The following is a 27567-nucleotide window of genomic DNA, read 5'->3' on the forward strand; positions in this document are numbered from 1 at the left end:
TCGAATAATGATAGCCAACAAAGGCATTTTGAAAAAATAGCTGCCACTTTAATATCTCAAATGTTTGTATAATTCAACCCGTGTGCGTTCTGTTAACCATTCACGTGACGCTACATGTCTTGGTTTTAATGGCTGTAGGAGGTGCCGTGCGGACAGCTGCTTGACATTGACTGAATGGGAGGCGTGCGAGCGCAGTCCGGTGCGCAGGCTGACCGAGAGGCGTGCAAGCTGTCCTCCAATGCGCAGGCTCACCGGGAAGCGTGCGAGCTGTACGCTGCGCAGGCTCACTGGGAAGCGAGCCCTTTGACTTCAATGGTCGCCCGCCTTCCTCTCCATTAATGGCACCCGAGCCGCTGTTTAATACGGGCGGCCTTACTGTACGCCTCCCATTCCTCTCCCTCCCGCAGACCTCCACCAACGCCATGCCGTAGAATGATCATCTGCCACTAGTCTTCAAGTTTGGTGAAGTCGACTTCGAGCCAGAGGAGATAGAAAATAAGGAGAAATGGGGCCTCATGGGCATGGCCCGGAATGAGCTGGCTGCGGTGGTTGCTGCCCCCGCTCCCGTCCCAGCTCCCATCCCCGCGCCCGCGCCAGTGACCATCCCCATAGCATTGACGGGCTGATCGCCGAACACTATCACAGAGCTGGAAGCCGCGGGCGTCAGCGAGGTCTCCACAGACCCACGCGAGCTCATGTACATGCCAGCGCCAGCGCCCGTGCTCGTGCCCGTGCATGCCCCTCCACCCACCGTGGCGTCGGCCCCTATGCGTTTGGCTGCACCCGCCGCGCCCGTGCGCGCCCCTCCACCCACCGCGGCGCCGGTCCCCGTGCGTTTGGCTGCACCCGCCGCGCCCGTGCCCGTGCCCGTGCGCGCGCCCCCCTCAGCGGCATGGGATGCTGCCGTCGACCGCTACCTCTCAGCGGCGCCAGTTGCCGTCCTCCCACGCCCCGCCCGTCGATTGCGCGACGACATGATGTTTGATTTACAAGTGAAGAACATTTTGTGCTGCCTTGAAGACTTCAACAACGGCGTCTCGGAGGACGACAGCGACAACAACGGCGCGGCACGCCGCCGCCGGAAATAGTTTTTTGGGGGTTTAATACTGTATCTCGAATTCTCGATCATATGAATATAAATTTGCAGTGTGACTGAATGAAAGATATGGTTTGAACGAACTTGCGTTTTTCTCTCTTAATGTACAGACTTATCAAACGATTTTCTTTTGGAAAAAACATCAATGGTTTTTAAATATAAAAAACTCATCACAAATGTTTTAGTTAGAACACATGTATGCAAACCGACAGCTTCCCTAGGAAGCCCAGGGAAAATGTGCCGAGCAGGATTTCTGCATCCCTTCAACGCAAACGGTTGTTTTGCATGACCCGTGTGCAACCACGTACAAACAATTGGGTAAGATTTGCATATCTGTCATTTTGGGTATGTTGCCATTTGTTAAACTGGAAAGATTGACATTTGTTTATCTGGTAACATTGCCATTTGTCAACCTTGTAACACTGCGATTTGTCAAAATATGCAGCTACAAATCACTAGCACTATCTAATTTTTGCAACTAAAATCACTAGCACTGTTCATATGGACACCACTAGCAGGTGTGAGTTGATGAACGCATATGCAAATGTACCATTGATTACATACAATAAGTCATCAATCCACAACGACAACGAGGATACACGTTGGATTATAGATCATTTCCAACAAAACATTCTAGTAAAGTTTTTCTCACACAACAAATAACAAATTCATGAAATGAACTTCAGCTCAACCACTGGTCGGCGTTGGAAACGCTTGCTTTGAACCAGAAGTGATTCTCTGGGAAGGGCCACCTACTGTCAATCTCAAGACCAACGCAGGACTGATCATCCAGGCTGAAGCGGGCTATGTCAGGACCCATAGTGCGATGGTAGGGAAGCATAGCAATGACCGAGGTATAGATACAGTTGCTTCTCATAAATGGTAGTAACGTTGTGTCAACAGCAGCTGGATCGCCTTTCACCATCATTGGATAGTTTTGTCCAAGGAAGAGCGAGTTTCCTGAGAGACTTTCAATACTGAACCAGGGAGAAGGTGTTGGCGCTAGTACACTAGTATCCATCCCGAATACCCTGCAACGGATGTTGGAATAGGTCCGGAGAGTGCGACCATGCGAGACAACACCTGCTTCCTTAGTAACATCAGCAGTGCCCTGTATACAAACAAGAAGAGGTGATCCATCGGAATCAGTTGCCAGGTGCCACTGAGTATATGGGTCCTGCTCGTGATCATCAGCATCGTCATCTCCCCCTTGGTTATGAAAATTTTCAAGTATAGGTGGCGGAATGTTCACAGGACCTTGGAAACACAAGAAGGTTAATTAATTAGTAAAGGGAAACTAGCTACCCGCATGCATGTGGATGAAACAATTATAATTACGGTGGAATACAAACATACCGAAAGCATGATAATTCCATGCAAAAACAGTGCCACCAGTGGTGGCAGCAAACACAAAACCCTCGTATTGAATTGCATCACAGTACTCATCCATGTACAGAAATTGATTTTTGAGCAATATCCATCGAGGCGTGGAAGTAAGAAAGGCAACAAGCTTGTCAAAGATAGCAACAACTTCATAGTTCGTGTAATCCCAAGAGCGGTTGGGAACTCGACAAATTGCTATCTTCCGTAGACGACAGCCATGATCGTATTTGAACTCACGTAGATCATCTGTGTGCTCAACCTCTGGGCAACCTGGTATTTTTGGATGTGGAACCCGATGACGAGTGTACACATTCACAAGTTCCTACTCGCAGTTGTACCCAATATAAACAACCCAATCTTCATTTGCGCCTGCCCAAGCCTTGCCCTCAAGCGATGGCATCTTAACATCACACGTATCATTATCAAGCGGCATCAACTTGTACAAGGTGAGGCTTCCGTCGTCCCTGCGCCAGTCAGCAGGGTCACGGCGAACAAGATAGGGGAGATCAAACCGCTCCTGGACCCTTGGGTTGCTTGTAATGATGTTATTAGTTGAGTCGAGAATGGTCTTGAATGAACCTGCCATGCTAGCCGAGGTGATGACATCGCACCGATCCATGAGTTCCTCCACCGCGTCATCATTCAGATCGGGGCAAGAATAACGGGGTCGTTTCCGGCCTGTTCCCTCCATGGAGAAGACGATCGAACAATGGCAGAAGGAAGGGTGAAGGCAAATGGAGGAGGGAGGAAGAGTGTGCGACAGCGGTTCCAAATCGAGAGGGAAAGACGAATAGGCGGTGGATGGTTGCCACGGTACACGAAGAGGCGCCTGGGGAGCGAACGGTTGCCACAGAGGTCACACACTAACGACAAGGGCCGAGTGAACCGCATGCGTATATCGCACACACCTTGATATGGCTGACCGTTTCTTTTGTGTTGCCTAATCACAAACAGTTCATCCGAGTGAACCGTATGCTGTATATCGCACACACCTTCATCTGGCTGCCCGTTTCTTTTGTGTTGCCTAATCACAAACAGTTCATCCCAATGAACCGTATGCTGTGTATCACACACGCCTTCATCTAGCTGCCCGTTTCTTTTGTTCCTCCACATCGCAAACAGTTAATTGAACTGAACCGTATGCCCTTCATCGCACACTCAACTAAAATCTGAACCGTGTTTGATGCATCCGTCATCGCAAACGTTTTATACATTTTTGACGGTTTTCATACACCACCGTTTGCGATTATTGCATCACACACAGTTTCTCGAAGGGTCTCTGATCGTAGTGTCGCGTTAGCAGCATCCTGTAGTAGTGTAGGGTTTTACCTCCATCAAGAGGGCCCAAACCTGGGTAAACATCGTGTCCCCTTTGTCTTCTGTTACCTTCGATCCTCAGACGCACAATTCGGGACCCCCTACCCGAGATCGGCCGGTTTTGACACCGACAAGGAGGGGATGGGGAAGGGCCCTCTCGCCGGCGGCGGATCTGGGACTCCCATGACGCGCGCGCAGGGCGCGTCGCGGGAGCAGGAGGGGGTCAAAACACGATCCAGCGGCTCGCTTCGCTCCCCTATACCACTGAAGCGTTATTCACAGTTATTACTGTTCCATTTCACCGTCTCGTACTGTTCACCTTCTTGCCGTTTTCAGCTGAGCCATATATAAGCCAGCGGCTTTACCTGTAATGAGCATCCATCTTCTGTGAACCAAATCAAAACACATGCAGTTCCTCTTATGGCGAATATGCCATGGTTCATGTGTGCTGCACTTTTCCCCCCTTTTCTGAGATTTGCAACCAACCCTAGCTATTGAATCTGCGCCGATCCAGAAAGGGTCATGACCATTGTTAGTCATCCTTCCATGAAAAATATAGCGTTTTATTACGCATGCCGAGCACCAGGCAATCACATCATGGATGCGAACGAATAAGAGAACCAGTCAATGCAATCTCAAAAAAAAAATCATCACCCATCCAAAGTAGAAGTCTAGCACAAAATGCATGGTCCTAAAATGGCAGTTCTCGGTCTCAAATTAGCAGCATTCATGTCAACGCTGAATAATAATCCGGGCACCAAACTCCGATAACCATCCAACCGTTCATGAGACAACAGACAGACGGCATCAGCGCAGGAGGTCAAGGTTCAGTTCACTGCTCTGCTTCAGTCACTATCAGGTCTAAACTGTTCATCAGACGACAACAGGGGACATCAGTGCAGCAGCAGCTGCTCAAGGTTCAGTAGTTCACTACTCTGCTTCAGTCGCAGCAGCATGCTCGGCTCAGCGCTTCCTCTTCTTGAGTGCGCGCCACTGCTTGAGGATGAACTCCACCACCTCCCTGAGCGTCGCCTTCCGGTTCTCCTTGAAGATCCACAGCTCCGGCACCGAGTAGCGCCCGCTCGGGTTGTACTCGTGCACCTCCAGCAGCGCCTTCCTCACCAGGGCGTACACCTCCTCGCGGTACTTCTCCTTCAGCTCCCGCAGCTTCTCGTCGTCCTCATGGAGGATTTCCTGACAAACAATGCACGCACAACATTAGATAGATGATACTAGTCGGTTCCAAAATGGAAGATGAATAAATTGTTTAAGAAACAACCTCAGAACTTGGCGCCCACGACCTTGTGCTGGCAAAGCATTCATACTCTCCAGATGCTGTCTGAGCCAAAGTACAGCAAAAACACGGCGAACGAAAACTGTTTATGTGTGCTACAATCAAAGCAAGACACGCCTACTTCATTACTAGTGTATCGTAATGCATCACTGCAGGAGACTATATGACAAATTAAATATACATACACGGGGACCTTTCCATGCCTGCAGCACTAGTATGCTACAGAAAGTTTAGAAAAACCCATCTCTTGCAGATGACAGCAGAGCTTTGAACTACAAGTATCAATATATCAGGTCAAATCTGAGCAGCCAAGACATGCGATGTGCCTAACTTAGCCAAGCAAGGAACTAAGATGAACGCTCTTTTGTACTAAAAGACAAGATAAAACAAACTTGCCTCAGTTGAGTCCAAGCAAAGAATGCCATTTAATTTTCTCAATTTAACTGACTAAGGAACATCACATACTTCTAGGAGTTATTAGCATGCGGCGATGTGGGTAACTTTGTACCGAGCGGCAAGCTTTTTATCTGTAAAAGCTTTGGTAGCCCCACACATAACTCCACGAGCAAATGCTAGATGGACTCTGTTCTGAAAGCTGACGAATTACAGATAACTTGGCTGGCATATAACTAACTGTCATCTTCAGAGAAAAGTGATAAAAGGACAAAAGCAAATATTTGGTAAATACAAATCGCCATTTATTCAATACGATGCTACGCACATCTCCACAAGGTACCAAATTAAGTAGATGAAACTTAGCTAACCTGTTACTGTCAGCATACACACACATGGCTATATTATCATATTGTCCCTTCATCAACCATCCATCAAATATGAACTATTGCACAAGAATAAAATCATTTCTGGCACAACCTAATTCCTTGGTTCGTGTCCGTTGGTGGCTGACAGTTTCTTGTTTTCCTCCTCTCTTTTTTGCATTTAATGAAGGAACAAGGACGTAGGAAATGGATGAAAGGGCAAGGATATGTACTGGTAATGCAGCTAATTTTTTTTGGGACAGGCTCAAATACAGCTTGATTCAAAGCCACTAACACTATTTGGAGCCATTAACTTGGTACTTCCACCATATGTTTGTATTATGGCAGTATTCTACCATTGACAATACTTTGATCAGCAGATTAGGTATACTTCCCATTTTTCTTACTAATATGAGACTTTCTGCTACTTATGTCCCTTAGATCAATGTAAGAATATCTAGGGGAGTAAACTAAACTAGGTATCTCGAATTCTAAGCTTTGGCACAATTTACTTATGCATAGATGTACCTTGTTACTGTTTGTAGTACAGGAAATTCACTGTGAACTTGACAACTCAAGATTACAAGCTACTCTGTATTAGAGAACAGCAAGTGAATAAAAGCAAGATTGAAGAGATTATGACCTTCGCTTTGCCGCCATCCATAGTTCGTCCTTTTGCTTTGATCATGTTCTGTATTCACCACAACGGCCTGACATGAGTGTTATGCAGAAACAATTTTGTGGTGGTCTTTTCTTTCAGCGTAATCTAGAAAGAAGCACGGAAACAATCAACCATCATCCATATGATTTTATTTTTTACGGCAGACATTTGGCACGTACCTTTTCCTTCTCCTTCTCTAGATTCCTTCTGTCAGATTCGCTACGCACAGCAAGCTCATCAAGCTTCTTGGATTTGAGCTCAAGATCCTGCATCTTGCAATCCAGCTCCGAACGGACCTTCTGATTCTCCGTAGTGTCATCTGCGAGTGCCTACGAGCTAGTTGCTGCATCTTGTGGATTTCTGGTAAAAATGCAAGTTCAGAAGACAATAAATAACTGAAAGGTTAAAGCAGAGAATATGTTGTTCTATACACAATAACAGAGCATATAAACAGCAAGTTGCTGCATCTTGTGGATTTCTGGTGACAATGCAAGTTCAGAAGGCACTAAATAACTGAAAGTTGAAAGCAGAGGAATGCATCTATGTTGTTCTGCCATAATAACAGAGCATGTAAACAGCAAGAGTTTGAAAGCATAATAACAGACCATCGCTGTATCTCTGGAAGATGAGTTCCCTTTCCTCCATCACGTTCTCAAGTGAGGTCGTCTTCACACTGTACTTAGATTCGAGCTCCTGGGCATGCTTGGCCTTCACATCAATCTGGCTGGCCAAATTGGCCACCAGCTTGTCAGTCTTGCGCGTCCCCTCGCTCTCAAGCTCTGCAACAGACTTCACGTCGGCATTCCTCTGCAGGTACTCCACGACCAGCCCCGGCGTCCGTCGATCGTCGGCCCTGGCAACCCACCCGAACATCTTCGGCCCACCTCGGCACCTGCTCGCCTCCCAGCCCCGTCTGCCGTGGCCCTGCGCCTCGAAGTGGTTTTCGAAGCTGAAGGCGTTGCGGAGAGAGGCGTAGTCCTTCCCGAACTCGACGATGGCGTTCCCCGTGTGGCCTCTGTGGCTCCACAAAGGGACGACCTTGTGCGGGCAGAAGGCGGCGAGCCGCTCCTTGAGCCGGTTCCCGCTCTCCCCGATCTGCCGCCCGCCTCTCCACTCCGTGGGCACGTTGGCCAGCACCCCCATCCACGGCCACACGAATTGCTCCTCTCTGCTCATCTGGACAGTGCGAGGCTCCACGGCCGGCGGCGGGTCCAGTGAGTCGGCCACTTCGTCCTTCACGCGCTTGGTGACTGCTCCATCTGCGTGACGCCAAGGCAGGGTATCGCTGGCGCTCCGGTGGCTCCTCCGGAAACCCCCTTCCTCGCGAATCCTACCGAATTCGGAAAAGCAGAGACGGTCAATTGGAGCTGCCCAGCAAAAAAAAATTGCTGTCCAGAGTCCAGACCGACGGCGCCACCGCCGCCAACGAACCAACCAACCTACAGTAGGTTTTACGTACGGCTCGGAGAGGATCAGTCAGTCAGTCCAATGCCGTTCGGAGGTTGGGCTCACCTTGCCTCAGGGCCGGCGAACAGCAGGTTTCTGTAGCCGAGCAGAACAGGGGGGCAAAGCAAAGCGGAGAGGCGGAGGAGGTGAATGAATGATGATCACGTGATCGATCGAGCAGGCGAGAGGACGAAATGGTAAGCGCCCGACCCATGGTGCAGCCGGAGCCAACCTTACTGTCTCTGCCACACTCCTGAAGCCTCTGCTCCCGTCCACGTGTCGACATCTTAGAGCATCTCCCATAGATAGAGTAACTTGTTTTTACAGCATCTATGTCAAAGGTGATGCTTTGTCTGACGTAGCTTTTGAAATCTGATAACGACCGAACGTCAGCTACAATGGCAAATCGAACATTTTCGATGTCAAGTTTAGTAACGCGAGGATGTCAATTTTAGCTCGCTACATGGTAGCTTCATGCTTTAGTTTATTTTTTTACTATAAATTGCCGTGTGTGCCAACTAAATTACCATCATTGCGTCACTAGAGTCTGCCAGCCACCCCTTTGGAGGCCTTGCCGATGAGCAGATTTGGATCCGCCATCCAATTTGGTTGTTGGCCGGTGCGGCGGCTTTCGTGATGGCTCCCGCAGCTCATGGCCGCCGTCCGGAATAGGACTATTGGCCGCCGGAGCTACCACGTCCTATTGTGCGACCACCACGACCGAGTTGAGCGGCCACTGCTTTGGCCATCGCCGCCGCAATTAGGCTCAGCCACCAACCGGCAACTGTCAAGGAGGTGTAGGGACCCAACCGGCCAACCCCACCAGTCGGTGCAACTACCATCAACGCTTCGACATGCAGCCAAACGGTTTCTTCCTCCTCGCACACAGGGTGTTCAACAAATTTTCCCCAAGTTAAAAATTTGGCGAAACTTGTCGAATATTTACCATGCACGAAATGTTGTTTGATGGAGATTTTCGTATTGTAGATGAGATCATGCGACTCCTTTATTTTTGGACGATTCCTTATCGGATGATGAATTCGACTTGGCTAAGGAAGAGGACATTGCTTTGCTCTTAGTGATGTGCAAGAGGAAGAAGCCAAAGCATGGCATTTTTGTGTTTGACCGTGAGTACATACTGAGAGAATGGGTAGAGGCGCACAAAAGATTGATGCGCAACTATTTTGTTACTCCACCTATTTTTTCAGAGAGGTATTTTCGTCGCCGTTTCAGGATGTCCAATGATTTGCGTATATATTCACTTTTGCAATTCTGTGAAGCAACATGACTTAGCCTTCGAGCTGAGGAGGAATTGCACCGGTTTGCTTGGACATAGCACTGAGCGGAAGGTCACTACTGCATTGCGCATGATGGCCTATGGTGTTCTGGCAGATTACATTGATGATTTGTCAATGGCAGAGAGCACTTCTATTTTTTATGTCAAACAATTTGCAAAGACTATGGATCATTGAGAATGAGCATGTACGAAATTCGGATTACACACTCTATGGTCTCATGGGAAAAAGCGTTCGGCCGATAAGAAGGGAAGGCCGAATCATACGCTTCATGGAGGTGTATCATGACATTAGAGAGTCCGACACACACATTGATCTTCAAAAAGACATAATGGTGGAGTGGTGGACATGGCATGGGGAACAAGCCTCCTAGTTCCATATCTATGTTTCTTGTATTGTGTGAGAACTTTGTTGTATTTGTGTTGCATTCCATGTTGTGTGATTTGATGAATTATGTAATAATTTGATGTTGTGGATTGATGAAATTATTATTAGGTTTGTTTATGGATTAATTTGGGATGATTTCGATTCAAATATGTGCTGCATTTGGCTGCTGGTGTGCTGTTGTTGGTTGTTGTTGTGCGGGTGCGGCTGGCCTATTTTTACATCAGTTGTTAGAACGGTTGTCGTGGCCCTATTTTACATCATCTGTTGGAGTTTGACGTTTTTCGTGATGTAACAAAAATCTCCTTTTGATGATGTAAAATACATCATCTATTGAAGATGCTCTTACCGAATCCTGCAATTACAGAGTACTACCTATGACTAAGATCTACCTCAAATTTGATGATATAAAGGAGCAGACTTTGCAGAAGCTACTTCTTGTCTAGAAGGACTACGGAAAGCGATGCCGGGTGCGGACCCACCTTTAGTTGTTGAGACGGACAACAGCATGGTGGCAAAGGCACTCGACCCCTAATGGAAGGATACATTCGAAATCGGAGTGACTGCAAGGGAATTTCAAGCCATCAAGCAAGGAAGAAGAGAGGTTAAAGTTCGAAAAGTAGATAGAACAGTCAATAGTTTAGCTCATAGTCTTGCCGAGTTTGGACATAGAAAGTTGCGTGGTGGTGTTATGCAAGGGACGGTGTCAATCTGTGTGTTGAGTGTGGCCTTGCAAGATTGTAAGAACAATGTTTCCTCTTTTAATTAACAAAACTCTCTATTGAAAAAATCCATCTAAAAAATAAAGATGTACATTTACAGAGTAATTTTTCTAATATGATGTACCGCCAACGATTCGATAAAGATTAGAATAGAACAACGTCACCATAACCTGTATATTGCATGACATTTGACTACCCTTCCAACACATAAGAGCATCTTCAATAGCTGGCCTATCTTTCGCACGAAAACAAGGTGTTGTAAAAGAAAATTGGACCTGAAAACAGCCTTTTTTTACAAACAACCATAGCCGTCTGCAACAGCTGCCCTAAAATAGTGCAATCAAACTGATCCTGGTGTGGAGCCGTTGAAACTGAATTTAACTGTCGAAAGGAACATCATACCAGGCTGATGTACAACCCAGGGCGACTGAACCTACTGTCGAACCCGCTTGCTCTGTTCGACTACCGCTACGTCTATGCTCAGGTATGGAATTCCAAGAGCATGTACAAGCTGACTTTCTTTACATATGCTCAAGTATGCTTACATCACACTTTCTCTGCTCTGGTACGTACTTCCCAAAAATTCAGAAAAAGAAAGCACACACTGCCCTATTCTACTACTATACCAAAAAATTCAGAAAACGCAGGCACACACAGAACAGAGCATGAGGTGACCCGGCGGCAGCGGCACGCCCGGCCCCAGAATGGGAGGAGGCGGTGGTGGGCAGGCGCGGCGCAGGAAGCCCTGCTCGAGGGAGAGGCGCGTGCACGCCCGCTGGCAAGGACTCGACCGAGCTCACCGGAGCAAGCCCAATGGCGCAGCAGGGACCAGATCCCGGCGGGAGAAGAGAGGGATCAGCCGGCAGGGCGGGGTGGCGGATGCGTCGCGCATCTCCTCGGTGTCCGTCGCGGTCCAACATGGCGGCCGGCCAACAACCAAACACGGTCATATGGTGGGGGGGGGGGGGGGGGGGGGGGCTCATCCACTTCCAATGACGTCAAGGAAATAAGATTGAAACAAAGTGAAAATTTTATGAAGTTTTTAAGGAAAAATGAATTAGTGGCATTGATTTACACTTTAAGAAGAAAGAAAATAAAATAAAAACTAAAAAATTCAAAATAATGAGGTTTTCTAAGAGAGAATGAATTGGTGGCATTGGTATTACCCTTTAAGAAGAAATAAAATAAAATAAATATCTAAATCAAACAATGACAAAATTTGCACACAATATACATTTTTTTTTAAATGCAAGAATTGACGTATAATAGAGGAATTTTCAAAAACAAATCCTAAAAAGGAATGAGTTAGTGGAAATGTACTACCCTTAGGGAGGAAATAAAATGAAATAATAACTAAATGAAAATCAAAATAAGGAAGTTTTATAAGGAACAATGAATTAGTGCCAATGATATTAATCTTTAAGAATAAAAATAATGTAAGAAAGTTAACAATTGCACACAACATTGCTTTAAAATTTCACTTTTTGTAGTATGCAAACAACAATCATATAATACTGTACTTTTTGCACATATTGCACAGAATTTGTGTGTATACATTTACACTCACCCAACATCCCAAAGATACTTAGAAATAAAAAAATTAAAACCAACTAATAAAGATAAACAAAAAGCAAAAGGAGAAACACATAAAAACAGAAAAAAACAAAGGGAAAGAGGGATGGGCTGGGCGTGATAGGTAATGGGCTTAAGCCCAGTAGCAAATTGACTGGCCCAAATATGTGGTCAGTCAAAAAAAAATAGCCCAAACCATCTCATATAACAGCCCAGCAAAAAAAAACACAACACAAATCTCAGAGCAAGAATCAACGGTCTAGAAATTGAATGACCCAAATTCAAGATTCAGGCGACTTACATATAAGGTATTCACACGAACTCCGTGCAGGGTCATTTGCTAGTATAGTTTTCAGACTGAAACTGAAAGCAACATAAAGTTTCTGTAAGATACACCCTCCCATCAAAACACTTGGCATAGAAGCAAGTAACAATGGCAGAAAACATCATACATTTAATTTGAGGAACGATAATGCCTAGTTCTAGGGGCATCACTTATTCAAGCACCAATTCACTACATTAATCACGAGAACGCTGTTTAAGGAAGTGTGTTGAAACGAATCATCAAATGCCCTTGACTGTCTCCGGTAGAAGGTATGTCACATCCCTCATGCTTGCTCAGAATCAGATGTGCACAATGCTCCAAAAGTCTATTCGTTGGTCTTCTTATCAACATTCACGATGATCACTTGACAATTAGGATGGACCTTCTCAGCAGTCGTCTTGACTGCAGCAGTTGCTGCTGCAGCACCCGCATCATGCTGTGAAAACTCAATGATCATATGCTTCAGGCCTGACAGATGCTCTATACCAGACACACCACTCGACTCCTCTGAAAGGCCTTCTTCAAACTTTAGCTCAAGCACTTCAACCTTCGATAAAGCATCGGTCACAAAGGTCACTGATGGCAAGCTGCACCTTATCGAAAGCTTCTTAAGACTCTGAAATCCATCACTCGGAAATGTGACTTGTTTCTTATCCTCAGACGTCCGAGGAACATTACAAAATAATTCCATTTCCCTCAAGCTTACCATGTTACGGAGCTCTTGAATGATGTCCGCATCAGCGCTCTTCCCGATATTGCTGCACGAAAGTGTCAGCAGTGACTTCATCTTGGTTATCCCACTCGGCAACTTGGCGTTCCCGGCGAGCAAATGCATTAACTTTTCCAGCTTGACAATGCTAGGAGGTAGTACTTTCACCTTTGTGGATCTCACATCCAATGTCTCCAGGCATCTTAGCTCCCCAATCTGTTCTGGGAGCTCACTGACATCTGTTCCCTTGAGGTTCAAGTACCTCAGAAGCAGCAATTTGTAGAGACCATCAAGGCACAGTGGACCTTGACAGCCTTCAAGGTCAAGAACCCGCAGTACACTGAGTTCATTCAGACGAGGCGTGCGACCGGTGTGAGAAAATACGGTGATCGAGCGAGCACGAGATACTTTTGCCCCATCGATTTGTGCAGTGGCCTGATCATGCTTACTGCTATTCAACAAAGATAGCCGTCGGACAGTGCCATTACCAGGTGGAACATCTTGCTGTTGAGCATGTACCAGAGCAACAAAGTTGTCTTCCATGGACTTGCAAATGATGAAATCGTGTATTACTGGATGAAGAACATAGCTCCTATGGGTGCCATCATGATTCATCTGTGATGGTTGGATTAAGTTTCTGCCAATGAGCTCGTTGATGTAGTTTCTCGCTGTTTCCTCCAAGCTTGTGCCACGCTGTTCATTGATGAACCCTTCTGCAACCCAACGCCTCGCAAGGCGCTCTATTTCGATCTCATGGTTCTCAGGAAATATGCTTAGGTGTAATAGACATGTCTTGAGATTGGCAGGAAGATCACTGTAGCTGAGTTTGATGATCTGTTTCATCCCTTGTAGCTCTGAATTTGTGCGCCATTCCAGTCCTAACCGCTCAAATTCATCTCTTGTGCGCGCCTTACTGGCTAATAAGCCACCCACGCTCACTATAGCGAGTGGCAAACCACCACACTTTTTCATGATCTGAGCTGAGACATCCTTCAAATGGGCAGGGCATCCACCCACACTCCCAAAAGCTCTTCGGGTAAACAAGGTTTCGGCATCGTCTTTGCCAAGAAGACATGTCTTGTAAACATGGTCACCTGCACCTGCTTTCGCAACAGCCTCAATTCTTGTTGTAGTGATTATCCGACTCCCGAGATTGTTCGCTGGAAAACAGTGTTTGATTATCTCCCAGGTTTGAACACTCCACAGGTCATCAATCATTAGAAGATACCTATTTGATGACGAGAGGGAAATGAGTCTGAGAGTATACATTTATCTCAACCAAGAGGAAGCAGGACTAAGTTTTATTGAAGATGTTTATAGGAAGTGCCACAGAATAACAGTGTACTGAAGACAAGTTTTTCAGTATAAATGATGATCCACAGAATAACAGGATTGTTGAGCAAAATAAAAATTTCAGCATAAATGGTGGTTGATGATTGTCAATCCAGCAACAACTTTTCAGTATAAATGGTGGAACTAACTGAACTAACTCTTGTCAGTAACAATTGAAATGGATTGATGGAGTAGAGTAATAGCAAAGTGGATTGATCGAATTAGCAAATAGAGTAATATGCCACAGAATAACAGTGTACTGAAGACATTTCTTCAGTACTGGAGCAAAATTTTCAGCATAAATGGTGGTCGATGATTGTCAATATAAATGGTTGTACCTCTTATCTTGCAGATGCTCCCTCAGCCTCCCAATCAATTGATTCACATCGCCAGCATCACCTCGTCCCCTGCTGTCCACTTGGGACAGCATATCGCCGAGCACCTTGGCGACGTCCGAGCTCCGGCCGACCGAAACCGATGCGCGGCACGTAAACCCCGCGTTGACCAATCGGTACACCTCCCTGGCAAGCGTCGTCTTCCCGGAGCCGGCCATCCCGACGATGGACACGACCTTGAGCCCGCCCGAGCCCTGTCCGGTCACCATCCCCGCCACCTCGTCCCGCGGCCCGTCCATGCCGACGAGGTCGGCGCTGTCGGCGTAGAGCGCGAAGAGGCGGGGGTCGACGGCGGGCGCGTGATGGGACGGCATCTGCGGGCCGAGGCTGTAGCGCTTCCGCAGCTCGCTCACCTCGACGACGCGCGCCCGGAGCTCCTTGAGCTCGGTGGCGATGACGTGGCGGTCGGGGATGGTGGTGAGCCGGCGGATCCAGCGGGAGAACCGGTGGGAGGTGGCGTCGTGGGTGCCGGCGTCGACGCGGTGGGCGAAGAGGTCGACCCAGTCCTCGATGTCGAAGGCGAGGTCGCGGACCTGGGCGATCCAGCTGCTGGTCTGGACGTCGGGCTCCTCGAGGGCCTCGCAGCGGAGCACGGCGGCGTTCATGGTCCTCAGCTCGTCCTGGAAGAAGGCAACGTCCCCGCGGGCGCCGGAGAGCAGCTCGTACTCCTGCTGCAGCAGCTCGCCCAGCTTGCCCGGCAGCGCCTCCACCATGCCCGACAGCGCGCCCACCGCGATCTCCATCCCGCCGGCCGGTTGAGAACAACCTTCTCTAGCTCTCTGGATCTGGATTTGTGGGCGTCGCCGGCGGCGAGGATGGGCGTGGACTTGCAGCCAAGTCCTCGTCGCCTGGTGGCCGCTGTTGTCTTCGTGGTGGGTGCGCAAATATTTCTGTAGGCTACTTCACACTTCACAGCAGCATCCCCAGAATGAAAAATCTCCCTAGAAAAACAGAATAAAAAATCCTAGAAAAAGACCGCATTTGGTCAACAGAGAGCACGAACTGTGTTGGCCCGATACTTCTTTAACTTTTTAAATATCTATTTTTTAATCACAAGAATCATGTCCAAATCAAAAACTGTTTTTCTTACAAACATGGTCCACTCATCGCTTCAAACAACGTCTCTTTTCCGACAAAGTGTCGATTTTATTCATTCAAAATAAAGGATCAAAAGGTACAAACACAATAAACACACATCTGGTCTTTGCATATGTAGGATGCACACGCACACAAAAAATAAATAGTAAGTCATATAAGACCAAAGTTATGCCTAAGGGCATCTCCAACAGTAACCCGCAAAATTTCTCCCGCATCCGTCCACGGACACGGATGCGGGAGGTCGCCATCCAATCATAGCCGCATACATTTCAAACTCTTTTTCAACAAACTGGATGAAATTCATGCAAACGCGGCCGAATTTCTTATAAACATGACGGATTTCATACAAATACGATGGATTTTCATTACACTTTGAACATTTAGAACAGAAAAAAGACCTGCCCCCAAACCTACCTAGGGCGGCAGCACCCGGCATCCAAGCCCCTGTCGTCCTCCATCCGCCGTCTCCATGATCACCGACGATATGACCCGTGAAGCGAAGGTGTGGTCTCCGGCGAGGAAGAGTAGACCACGGGAGATGGATCGGCCCACATGGGAGACCAGGACCCGCCGCCTCCTGTGGCCTACTCATCCTCGTAGGAGTCCGCGACCTATCCATCACCGGTGATCGTGAGGTCCACGGTGGGAATGGTGGCGCCGACACTGTCGTCGTCCCACCGGGCTACCTAATAGTTCGTCAACGGCGCGTAGGACGAGTAGCTGGCGTTGTTCTCCTCCACGATCGCCTGGAGTCGCGCCTTGGCGGCAGCCGCTTCTTGGCAAGCGGCGACTTGAGCGCGGACGGCATTGTAGATGACACGCTACTCCACGACGAAGTTGGGGTTCATGGCCACCACGGCATTCTCGCTCGCGCGTTCGTCGTAGATCTGGCCCTCTGCCAGCCGATGTTGCGCCAGGAGGAACATGTTGTATTGTTGTTCCTTCTACGCCCGCTGGAACACTGACAAAGGCGTCGGTGCAAGCTGCACCTCCACCATGGCGACGTTGTAGTGCGCCCGCTCCTGCTCCATGGTGCACAGGAGGCGCGGGAGCCTGGACGGAGTCATCAGAGCCCGTATCCATCGTGGTCTCGTCCTCATCGTTGGAGACCCCGGGCGAGCTGACCGGCAAGCCGGCCTCGATCCGCTTGGCATGGCCGCTCTGCCTGGCGGCGGCAAGGGCGGCCACGACGTCCTTCATCTCCCTGTAAAGGCTCTCCCACAGAGCTTCGTTGCCTGTAGTCATGGCAGATACAATGCAAGGAGGAGGATGAGGAGCGGCTTGTGTTATGGTGTGGAGTTAGCCGGGTGTGGTCGCTTTTAAATAGGATATATATAAGGACATATGACACAAGATTTTAGTAGGATATAACAAACCATCTCAGCAAGATATATGACATATGTTTCAACATGACAACACACAAGTTTCATCAGCCATACTTGTGTAGATTGTTCACACAAAAGACCATAAGGTCACGACAAAGTAATGAAAATAGCAACAACACTAAAAGAACACAAGTTCATAGCAACAATGTGTACATAGCACTGTCAAAATAGCAACAACGCTAAAAGAACAACAACTACTCTTCTCTTCTCTTCATCACCAAACTGTTAGTGCTGAGCACTAGCTTCTGTTCCCATTTGCCACGACAGATGACACTATGCAGGAGTGCCTTGTTTGAACCTGTTTCACATCAGATTAAACTTCAGGAGAGATACTACTCGTAGGTGACATCAAAAAAGTTCAGGAACTTATATTCATGGCTTAAACATGTGAAAAGCACCTTACCAAGAGATTAAAAACTATACAAAGAACCCCTAGTCATTATCCAATTCTTCTTGTCCCAAAGGAGCAACATAGCCATCATTTACGTAAGCCTCATCATCGTCCGTATCATCATTAGATTCGAATTGGACATCTTCAAACTCAACGGGTTTTATATTTTTTATGACTGAAACACCAACGTTGGATCCTTCGTCATCATTACTGCACCAACTAGTGATCTATCCCTTCAGGTACTGTAATTTCTGGCACTGTAATTTCTACATCGACGACATCAAATACGTCTGCCGCACCACCTTTATCGGCTTCAGCAGCTTCATCAAGGCCTACACCATTTAAAACGGAAGGAGCAAACAAATTGTGTGGATTCATTTTAATAACATCTGCCCAATTAGGGTTCTTCACATCTCTCACATAGAAAACCTGTTGAGATTGGAGGCCTAGAATGTCAGGGCCTCCCTGGAACCAGTGTAGAGTAGTGTCAAGGTCAATAATTCCATATTTGTCCTTCTTATACCCCTTACTCTCAGTTATGTTGGTAGGAGGCACATCAAACCAGTCACACCAGAATAGAACAACCTCCTTATCAGGAGGAAAATCAAGAAATATGATTTTCTTGATCACCTTGTAATAATCAATATTGCATGTTGTTGCATCGCCCTTGACTATGACGCCACCATTTTGGGTACTCACAGGGCCGGCCCTGTGGGGGGGAGGGGGGCGGCCGCCCCAGGCCCCCGGAATCCAGGGGCCCCTCCCTAGATTAGCTATGGCCCAAAAATTTCCGGTGGTCAGCGAAAATTTGTATGGGCTGGCTGGCTCGGCCTCACCCAACACGAGCAGGTCACAGGCAGCGCTCGTACGCACGCAGTAGGTCGCAATCAATGAGGCACGGAACGCCGCGATCGATCCCTTCCTTTGTTTACGTCCAGAAAAAAGGAGTGATTCACGTCAAAAAGAATGATTGATCCCCTTCCTAATCACGCACTCACGGAGCGATTCCCAGCGGCCACCGACGCTTCCTCTGTTCGCGAAAGCGTGCTCAGCGCTCATTTTCCCTTGTCTCCTAAATCCTAGTTTCCTTCCTAGTACTTCAGATCGTCAGTTTGCCGCGATTTCAATCCATGGGGCATCGACGCCCAGTCGCCGCCAACCCGCTTTGCTCGCCGTTCATCACCGATTCGACCATCCAAGGTATATCTTATATTCTTATTGTGGTTCTTGCAGTTCCGTGGATGCATAGACGGCACGGCGGCACTGTTAAACAACTGATGCAATTTTTTTGTTTATTTTCATCAGTGTGTTTTATCATGTTATTCGAAAGAAAGCATGCATCTAAAAGGAAAAGGAAGAAAATTGTGGATGAGTGGGTACAACCACAATGATCTTGAGGAACAAAAAATTGCAGACTTTCTCTCTTAATGCTTCATGTAATGTTGAGGTATATGATCTTTATCTATATGAGATTCACTTTACTAGATAGCGTAGTGTCTGCTATGGAGATTTTTCAAGCATGTCCGAGAAGCTCATTGGTATCCTATTATCGCCATTGCTTATTACATCTTTTTTGTTGTGCATGTGACCGTCAACTGGCCGAAAGAAGTTTTTCAAAGTTGAAATTATGAAGATCTATCTAAGGTCAACAATAACTCAAGAGAGGTTAAATGGTTTGGCAACATTATGCATGAAGAAAAAATTATCGATGAGATTGACATCGACCCCACCGTAAGTGACATTGCATCAAGGAATGTTGGAAGAAAGGTAATATGTATAAATTATTTGATATGCATACAGTTTTTGGATGCATTCAAGTGTTATTGATAATATTTCATATTCATATGTGTATTCATTGTTATTGTTATGTCTATATTAAGGGCCCCGAGTTTTAGTCTCGCCCCGGGCCCCCAAAATCTCAGGACCGGCCCTGGGTACTCAAGTCCTGCTCTATATAGGAATTCCAAAAGAAATATCCATTCATAATTGTATGGTTGTATACACGAGCTAAGTGATCGGGTCCTTTAGCTAGTGCATAAATAAGATTGCTGACCTTCCCATCATTGTGGAGCTCTGTGATCTGTTTCATGGAACAGAATATGTGTGAGTGTAATGTACGGCGTTGGTACGTTATTACGAGGAACATTAGTGAAAGTGCAAAAGAAACTTACCCGTCTCTCAAACCAGCGAACAAACTCTTGTGCTGCTTTTTAGGATTAGGAGAATTGTTACTTGTGAGCTCCTCAAGATGTTCACTTCAAAGAGAAATGGTTGTTAGTTGAACAGGAAAGTATTAATGCATATCATGATGTGAAATAAATACATAAGTATCCTTACTCAATCCATGGTGCGGTTTCCTCACAGTTTGTTATTATGAAATGCCTCATTTGATTAATCTTAGCCAAAGAGAATGATTCACAAACAAAACCTTTCTTGGAGTAATCAACTGTACTCATTATGCTAATCCCTGTTGGTGGTTGATCTGCACCTCCATTACATTCGGACTGACTTAGCTTGGTAGGCATTCCATCAAGGAATCGACTGCAAAAAGTTATGCTCTCTTCAAGTATGTACCCCTCTGCAATAGAGCCTTCTGGTTGAGCCTTGTTACGCACATATCCTTTTAGGTACGCAATTATCGCTCAATTGGATACATCCATCTGTACAAGACAGGCCCTCCCAATCGAGCCTCTTCAGCAAGATGAATTGGGAGATGCATCATAATATCAAAGAATGCTGATGGAAAGATCATCTCGAGCTGACATAGAGTTTATGGAATTGTTTTTCTCAACTCTCCAAATCTTCAGCCCTTAACTCCTTGGAGAATAAATCAGAAAATAATTTACTCAGCTGAAGCAATGGGTTAACAACATTCTCTGGCAAAAGCTTGCGCAATGCAATAGGAAGAAGTTTCTGAAATATAACATGACAGTCATGAGTTTTGAGTCCACTAATCTTGCACTAATCAAGGACTACACATCGCTTAATGTGTGAAGCATAGCCATCAGGCATATTAATGCTCTACAGAAACTTGAGGAGCATTATCTTTTCTTCATTTTTTCAAAGTATAGCAACCTTTCTTTATTTCATACTTATCCAGTTATGCTTACCAGGCTTTGGATGTTGGTCCTTCCTAAATTTCATGTCCTCCAAATCAAGACGAGCCTTCACACCATCCTTTGATTTCTTATCCATCTCAAGCAAAGTCCACAGAATGATGTCACAAATGTTCTTCTCGATGTGCATAACATACAAATTGTGCCTAACAAGCAAGTGCTTCCAATATGGGAGCTGGAAAAATACACTTTTCTTCCGCCAGTTATGCCACCTATTAGTTTTTGGTCGCTTTCTCTTATTTCACCTTCCAAATGGTGCATGCTGAATGCTATCAAGTTCCTACACAACTTGTTCACCTATAAGTGCCACTGGAGCTTCACTATTATTTGTCTTGTTGTTGAACAAACACTTGTTTCAACGCCATTTGTGGGTCCTGGGCAGAAAATGACGGTGTCCCATGTAGCAATGCTTTCGACCATACTTGAGCCATAGAAAATATGTATGTTTGTGGCAATACGGGCACGCTAGCTTGCCTTTTGTGCTCCAAACACTCAACATTGCGTAAGATGGGTAGTCATTGATGGTCCACAACAAGCATGCATACATCTGGACTTTTTTTAGTTGCAGCATCATATGTCTAAGCACCATCCTCCTATAGAACATTCAGTTCATCAGTTAAGGGCTGCAAGTACACATCTATGTTATTTCCTGCTGACTTTGGTCCTGGAATAATCATTGAAATAAATACAATTTTGTTGTTTCATACACATCCAAGGTGGAAAGTTATATGGAATAAGAATGACAGGCCATGTAGTGTGTGATATACTCATGATCCCAAAGGGGTTGAATCCATCCGAAGCAAGGCCAAGCCAAACACGGTGAGCATCTTTTGAGAATTTCTTAGAATATTTCTTATAAAATGCTTCCAGACCTTCGAATCTGCAGGATGCCTCATTACGCCATCATCCACCCGACCCTCCTTATGCCATTTCATATGTGACGACATATGTTCAGTCATGTACAACCTTTGCAGTCTTGGAATGAGTGGGAAATACCTTAGAACTTTATGTGGCACTCACTCCTTTGATTTACGGCTTGATGCATTTGTTGGGGAACATAGCATGCAATTTCAAAAAAAAAATCCTACGATCACGCAAGATCTATCTAGGAGATGCATAGCAACGAGAGGGGAAGAGTGTGTCCACATACCCTCATAGACCGAAAGCGGAAGCGTTAGTTTAACGCAGTTGATGTAGTAGAACGTCTTCACGATCCAACCAATCTAGTACCGAACGTACGGCACCTCCGAGTTCAGCACACGTTCAGCTCGATGATGTCCCTCAAACTCTTGATCCAGCAGAGGGTCGAGGAAGAGTTTCTTCAGCACGACGGCGTGGTGACGGTGATGGTGATGTGATCTGCGCAGGGCTTCGCCTAAGCACTACGACGCTATGACTGGAGGAGTAAACTGTGGAGGGGGCGCCGCACACGGCTAAGAGAACTATTGATGTGCTATGGGATGCCCCCTGCCCCCGTATATAAAGGAGGAGGGGAGGAGGCCGCCGGCCTAGGGGCGCGCCCAAGTGGGGGGGCCACTAGGACTCCTAGTCCTAGTAGGTTTCCCCCTTCCTTCCGTGGAGGGGGGGAAGAGGGAAGGGAGAGGGAAGAGGAGAAGGAAAGGGGGTCGCGCCCCCTCCTCTAGTCCAATTCGGACTCCCTATGGGAGGGGGGCGCGGCCACCCCTTGTGGGCTGCCTCCCCTCTCTCCTATGGCCCATGTTGGCCCATTACTTTCCCCGGGGGGTTCCGGTAACCTCCCGGTACTCCGAAAAATACCCGAAACAAACCGGAACCATTCCGGTGTCCGAATACTATCATACAATATATCAATTTTTACCTCTCGACTATTTCGAGACTCCTCGTCATGTCCATGATCTTATCAGGGACTCCGAACAATCTTCGGTCACCAAAACACATAACTCATAATACAAATCGTCATCGAACGTTAAGCGTGCGGACCCTACGGGTTCGAGAACTATGTAGGCATGACCGAGACACATCTCCGGTCAATAACCAACGGCGGAACCTGGATGCTCATATTGGTTCCTACATATTCTACGAAGATCTTTATCGGTCAAACCGCAATGACAACATACGTTATTCCCTTTGTCATCGGTATGTTACTTGCCCGAGATTCGATCATCTGTATCCTCATACCTAGTTCAATCTCGTTACCAGCAAGTCTCTTTACTCATTCCGTAATGCATCATCCCGTAACTAACTCATTAGTCACATTGCTTGCAAGGCTTATCGTGATGAGCATTACCGAGAGGGCCCAAAGATACCTCTCCGATACTCGGAGTGACAAATCCTAATCTCGATCTATGACAACCCAACAAACACCATCGGAGACACCTGTAGAGCATCTTTATAATCACCTAGTTACGTTGTGACGTTTGATAGCACATAAGGTGTTCCTCCGGTATTTGGGAGTTGCATAATCTCATAGTCAAAGGAATATGTATAAGTCATGAAGAAAGCAATAGCAATAAAACTTAACGATCATTATGCTAAGCTAACGGATGGGTCTTGTCCATCACATGATTCTCCTAATGATGTGATCCCGTTCATCAAATGACAACACATGTCTATGGTCAGGAAACTTAACCATCTTTGATTAACGAGCTAGTCAAGTATAGGCATACTAGGGACATTTTGTTTTGTCTATGTATTCACACATGCATCAAGTTTCCGGTTAATACAATTCTAGCATGAATAATAAACATTTTTCATGATATAAGGAAATATAAATAACAACTTTATTATTGCCTCAAGGGCATATTTTCTTCAGCATTATCTTCGTCACTTGTAGGAGTAGATTTCCATCGAGAGGCATGACAGACAGGGCATTCTTCCGCATCGGCATGATCATTACGAAATAGAACAACACAATCATTAATGCACACGTGTATCTTCTTGTAATCCAGCCCAGGATCCCAGATCACCTTCCTTACTTTTGCGAGATTACTAGGAATGCGGTGAACCTTTGGCAGCACCTGCGTGAACATCTCCAGAACTAAGTCACATGCTCTATTGGTCATCCCAGATACACACTTGATTTGGTAAAGCTTCACAATGAAAGATAGCTTCATGACATCCTTGCCACCTGGGTACAACTCTTTTTTTTTGCCTCTGTCAATAGTTCAAAGAACACCTTGGCTATTGCATTTGGCTCCTGGTTCCTTCCATCACCGCTGGAAGCATCCACATGAATGTCTCTTGTACATTCATCATGATCTGCATTACTTTCCATGCATGTGCCCCTTATGAGAGTGTTGAGCATGTCACACATCCCAGCACCATCATGTACAGTGTCTTCATTATTAGAAGCTTCAGACGTGATGCCCTCATTGGGTTGTTCACCATGGTATTGTTGGGGAACGTAGTAATTTCAAAAAAATTCCTACGCATACGCAAGATCATGGTGATGCATAGCAACGAGAGGGGAGAGTGTTGTCCACGTACCCTCGTAGACCGTAAGCGGAAGCATTATGACAACGCGGTTGATGTAGTCGTAAGTCTTCACGATCGACCGATCCTCAGTACCGAACGTACGGCACCTCCGCGTTCAGCACACGTTCAGCTCGGTGACGTCCCGCAAACTCACGATCCCGTAGAGCTTCGGGGAAGAGCTTCGTCAGCACGACGGCGTGGTGACGGTGTTGATGAAGTTACCGACGCAGGGCTTCGCCTAAGCACCGCTACGATATGACTGAGGTGGATTATGGTGGAGGGGGGCACCGCACACGGCTAAGAGATCAATGATCAATTGTTGTGTCTTGGGGTGCCCCCCTGCCCCCGTATATAAAGGAGCTAGGGGAGGCGGACGACCAAGGAGGAGGGCGCACCAAGGGGGAGTCCTACTCCCACCGGGAGTAGGACTCCTTCTTTCCTAGTAGGAGTAGGAAAGGGGAAGGGAAGGAGAGAGGAGGAAGGAAAGGGGGGCGCTGCCCCCCCCCTTCTTGTCCAATTCGGACTAGAGGGGGAGGGGCACGCGGCCTGCCCTGGCCGCCCCTCCTCTTCTCCACTAAGACCCAATAGGCCCATTATACTCCCCGGGGGGGTTCCGGGTAAACCCCCAGTACTCCGATATATGTCCGAAACCTCCTGAAACACTTCCGGTGTCCGAACATAGTCGTCCAATATATCAATCTTTACATCTCGACCATTTCGAGACTCCTCGTCATGTCCGTGATCATATCTGGGACACCGAACTACCTTCGGTACATCAAAACACAAAAACTCAGAATACCGATCGTCACAGACTTTAAGCGTGCGGACCCTACGGGTTCGAGAACTATGTAGACATGACCGAGACAGGTCTCCGGTCAATAACCAATAGCGGAACCTGGATGCTCATATTGGCTCCTACATATTCTACGAAGATCTTTATCGGTCAAACCGCATAACAACATATGTTGTTCCCTTTGTAATCGGTATGTTACTTGCCCGAAATTCGATCATCGGTATCTCAATACCTAGCTCAATCTCGTTACCGGCAAGTCTCTTTACTCGTTACGTAATGCATCATCCTGCAACTAACTCATTAGTCACATTGCTTGCAAGGCTTATAGTGATGTGCATTACCGAGAGGGCCCAGAGATACCTCTCCGACAATCGGAGTGACAAATCCTAATCTCGAAATACGCCAACTCAACAATTACCTTCGGAGACACCTGTAGAGCACCTTTATGATCACCCAGTTACGTTGTGACGTTTGGTAGCACAGAAAGTGTTCCTCCGGTAAACGGGAGTTGCATAATCCCATAGTCATTGGAACATGTATAAGTCATGAAGAAAGGAATAGCAACATACTAAACGATCAAGTGCTAAGCTAACGGAATAGGTCAAGTCAATCACATCATTCTCCTAATGATGTGATCCCGTTAATCAAATGACAACTCATGTTAATGGTTAGGAAACTTAACCATCTTTGATTAACGAGCTAGTCAAGTAGAGGCATACTAGTGACACTATGTTTGTCTATGTATTCACACATGTATTATGTTTCCGGTTAATACAATTCTAGCATGAATAATGAACATTTATCATGATATGAGGAAATAAATAATAACTTTATTATTGCCTCTAGGGCATATTTCCTTCAGTCTCCCACTTGCACTAGAGTCAATAATCTAGATTACACAGTAATGATTCTAACACCCATGGAGTCTTGGTGTTGATCATGTTTTGCTCGTGGAAGAGGCTTAGTCAACGGGTTTGCAACATTTAGATCCATATCTATCTTGCAAATCTCTATGTCTCCCACCTGGACTTGATCCCGGATGGAATTGAAGCATCTCTTGATGTGCTTGGTTCTCTTGTGAAATCTGGATTCCTTTGCCAAGGCAATTGCACCAGTATTGTCACAAAAGATTTTCATTGGTCCCGATGCACTAGGTATGACACCTAGATCGGATATGAACTCCTTCATCCAGACTCCTTCATTTGCTGCTTCCGAAGCAGCTATGTACTCCGCTTCACACGTAGATCCCGCCACGACGCTTTGTTTAGAACTGCACCAACTGACAGCTCCACCGTTCAATGTAAACACGTATCCGGTTTGCGATTTAGAATCGTCCGGATCAGTGACAAAGCTTGCATCGACGTAACCATTTATGACTAGCTCTCTGTCACCTCCATAAACGATAAACATATCCTTAGTCCTTTTCAGGTATTCAGGATATTCTTGACCGCTGTCCAGTGATCCACTCCTGGATTACTTTGGTACCTCCCTGCTAGGCTAATAGCAAGACACACATCAGGTCTGGTACACAACATTGCATACATGATAGAGCCTATAGCTGAAGCATAGGGACATCTTCATTTTCTCTCTATCTTCTGCAGTGGTCGGGCATTGAGTCTGACTCAACTTCACACTTTGTAACATAGGCAAGAACCCTTTCTTTGCTTGATCCATTTTGAACTTCTTCAAAACTTTGTCAAGGTATGTGCTTTGTGAAAGTCCTATCAAGCGTCTTGATCTATCTCTATAGATCTTGATGCCCAATATGTAAGCAGCTTCACCGAGGTCTTTCATTGAAAAACTCTTATTCAAGTATCCTTTCATGCTATCCAGAAATTCTATATCATTTCCAATCAGCAATATGTCATCCACATATAATATCAGAAATGCTACAGAGCTCCCACTCACTTTCTTGTAAATATAGGCTTCTCCAAAAGTCTATATATATAAAACCATATGCTTTGATCACACTATCAAAAACGTTTATTCCAACTCAGAGAGGCTTGCACCAGTCCATAAATGGACCGCTGGAGCTTGCACACTTTGTTAGCTCCCTTTGGATCGACAAAACCTTCCGGTTGCATCATATACAACTCTTCTTCCAGAAATCCATTCAGGAATGCAGTTTTGACATCCATTTGCCAAATTTCATAATCATAAAATGCGGCTATTGCTAACATGATTCGGGCAGACTTAAGCATCGCTACGGGTGAGAAAGTCTCATCGTAGTCAACTCCTTGAACTTGTCGAAAACCTTTTGCAAGAAGTCAAGCTTTGTAGACAGTAACATTACCGTTAGCGTCAGTCTTCTTATTGAAGATCCATTTATTCTCTATGGCTCGCCGATCATCGGGCAAGTCAACCAAAGTCCACACTTTGTTCTCATACATGGATCCCATCTCAGATTTCATGGCTTCAAGCCATTTTGCGGAATCTGGTCTCACCATCGCTTCTTCATAATCCGTAGGTTCGCCTTGGTCAAGTAACATGACCTCCAGAATAGGATTACCGTACCACTCTGGTGCGGATCTTACTCTGGTTAACCTACGAGGTTCGGTAGTAACTTGATCTGAAGTTTCATGATCAATGTCATTAGCTTCCTCACTAATTGGTGTAGGTGTCACAGGAACCGGTTTCTGTGA

General features: G+C 46.3%; 2 protein-coding genes across 2 annotated transcripts; both read right to left on the bottom strand.

The window, feature by feature from the left end:
- Window positions 1-5481: 5481 nt before the first annotated feature.
- LOC109754963 (protein INVOLVED IN DE NOVO 2-like) lies at window positions 5482-11248 on the bottom strand. The gene is made up of 3 exons (XM_073504531.1): window positions 11157-11248; window positions 6689-7839; window positions 5482-6614 (listed from the first exon to the last, which is right to left on the bottom strand). The coding sequence occupies exons 1-2, from the start codon at window positions 11246-11248 to the stop codon at window positions 7050-7052; spliced, it is 882 nt and encodes a 293-aa protein (XP_073360632.1). The 3' UTR covers window positions 5482-6614; window positions 6689-7049.
- Window positions 11249-12239: 991 nt separating this feature from the next.
- Window positions 12240-15680, bottom strand: LOC109754873 (disease resistance protein RGA5). The gene is made up of 2 exons (XM_020313766.4): window positions 14633-15680; window positions 12240-14190 (listed from the first exon to the last, which is right to left on the bottom strand). The coding sequence occupies exons 1-2, from the start codon at window positions 15430-15432 to the stop codon at window positions 12579-12581; spliced, it is 2412 nt and encodes an 803-aa protein (XP_020169355.1). The 5' UTR covers window positions 15433-15680; the 3' UTR covers window positions 12240-12578.
- Window positions 15681-27567: the final 11887 nt, after the last annotated feature.

Source organism: Aegilops tauschii, chromosome 7 (assembly GCF_002575655.3).
Source record: "Aegilops tauschii subsp. strangulata cultivar AL8/78 chromosome 7, Aet v6.0, whole genome shotgun sequence".
Lineage (NCBI taxonomy): Eukaryota > Viridiplantae > Streptophyta > Magnoliopsida > Poales > Poaceae > Aegilops > Aegilops tauschii.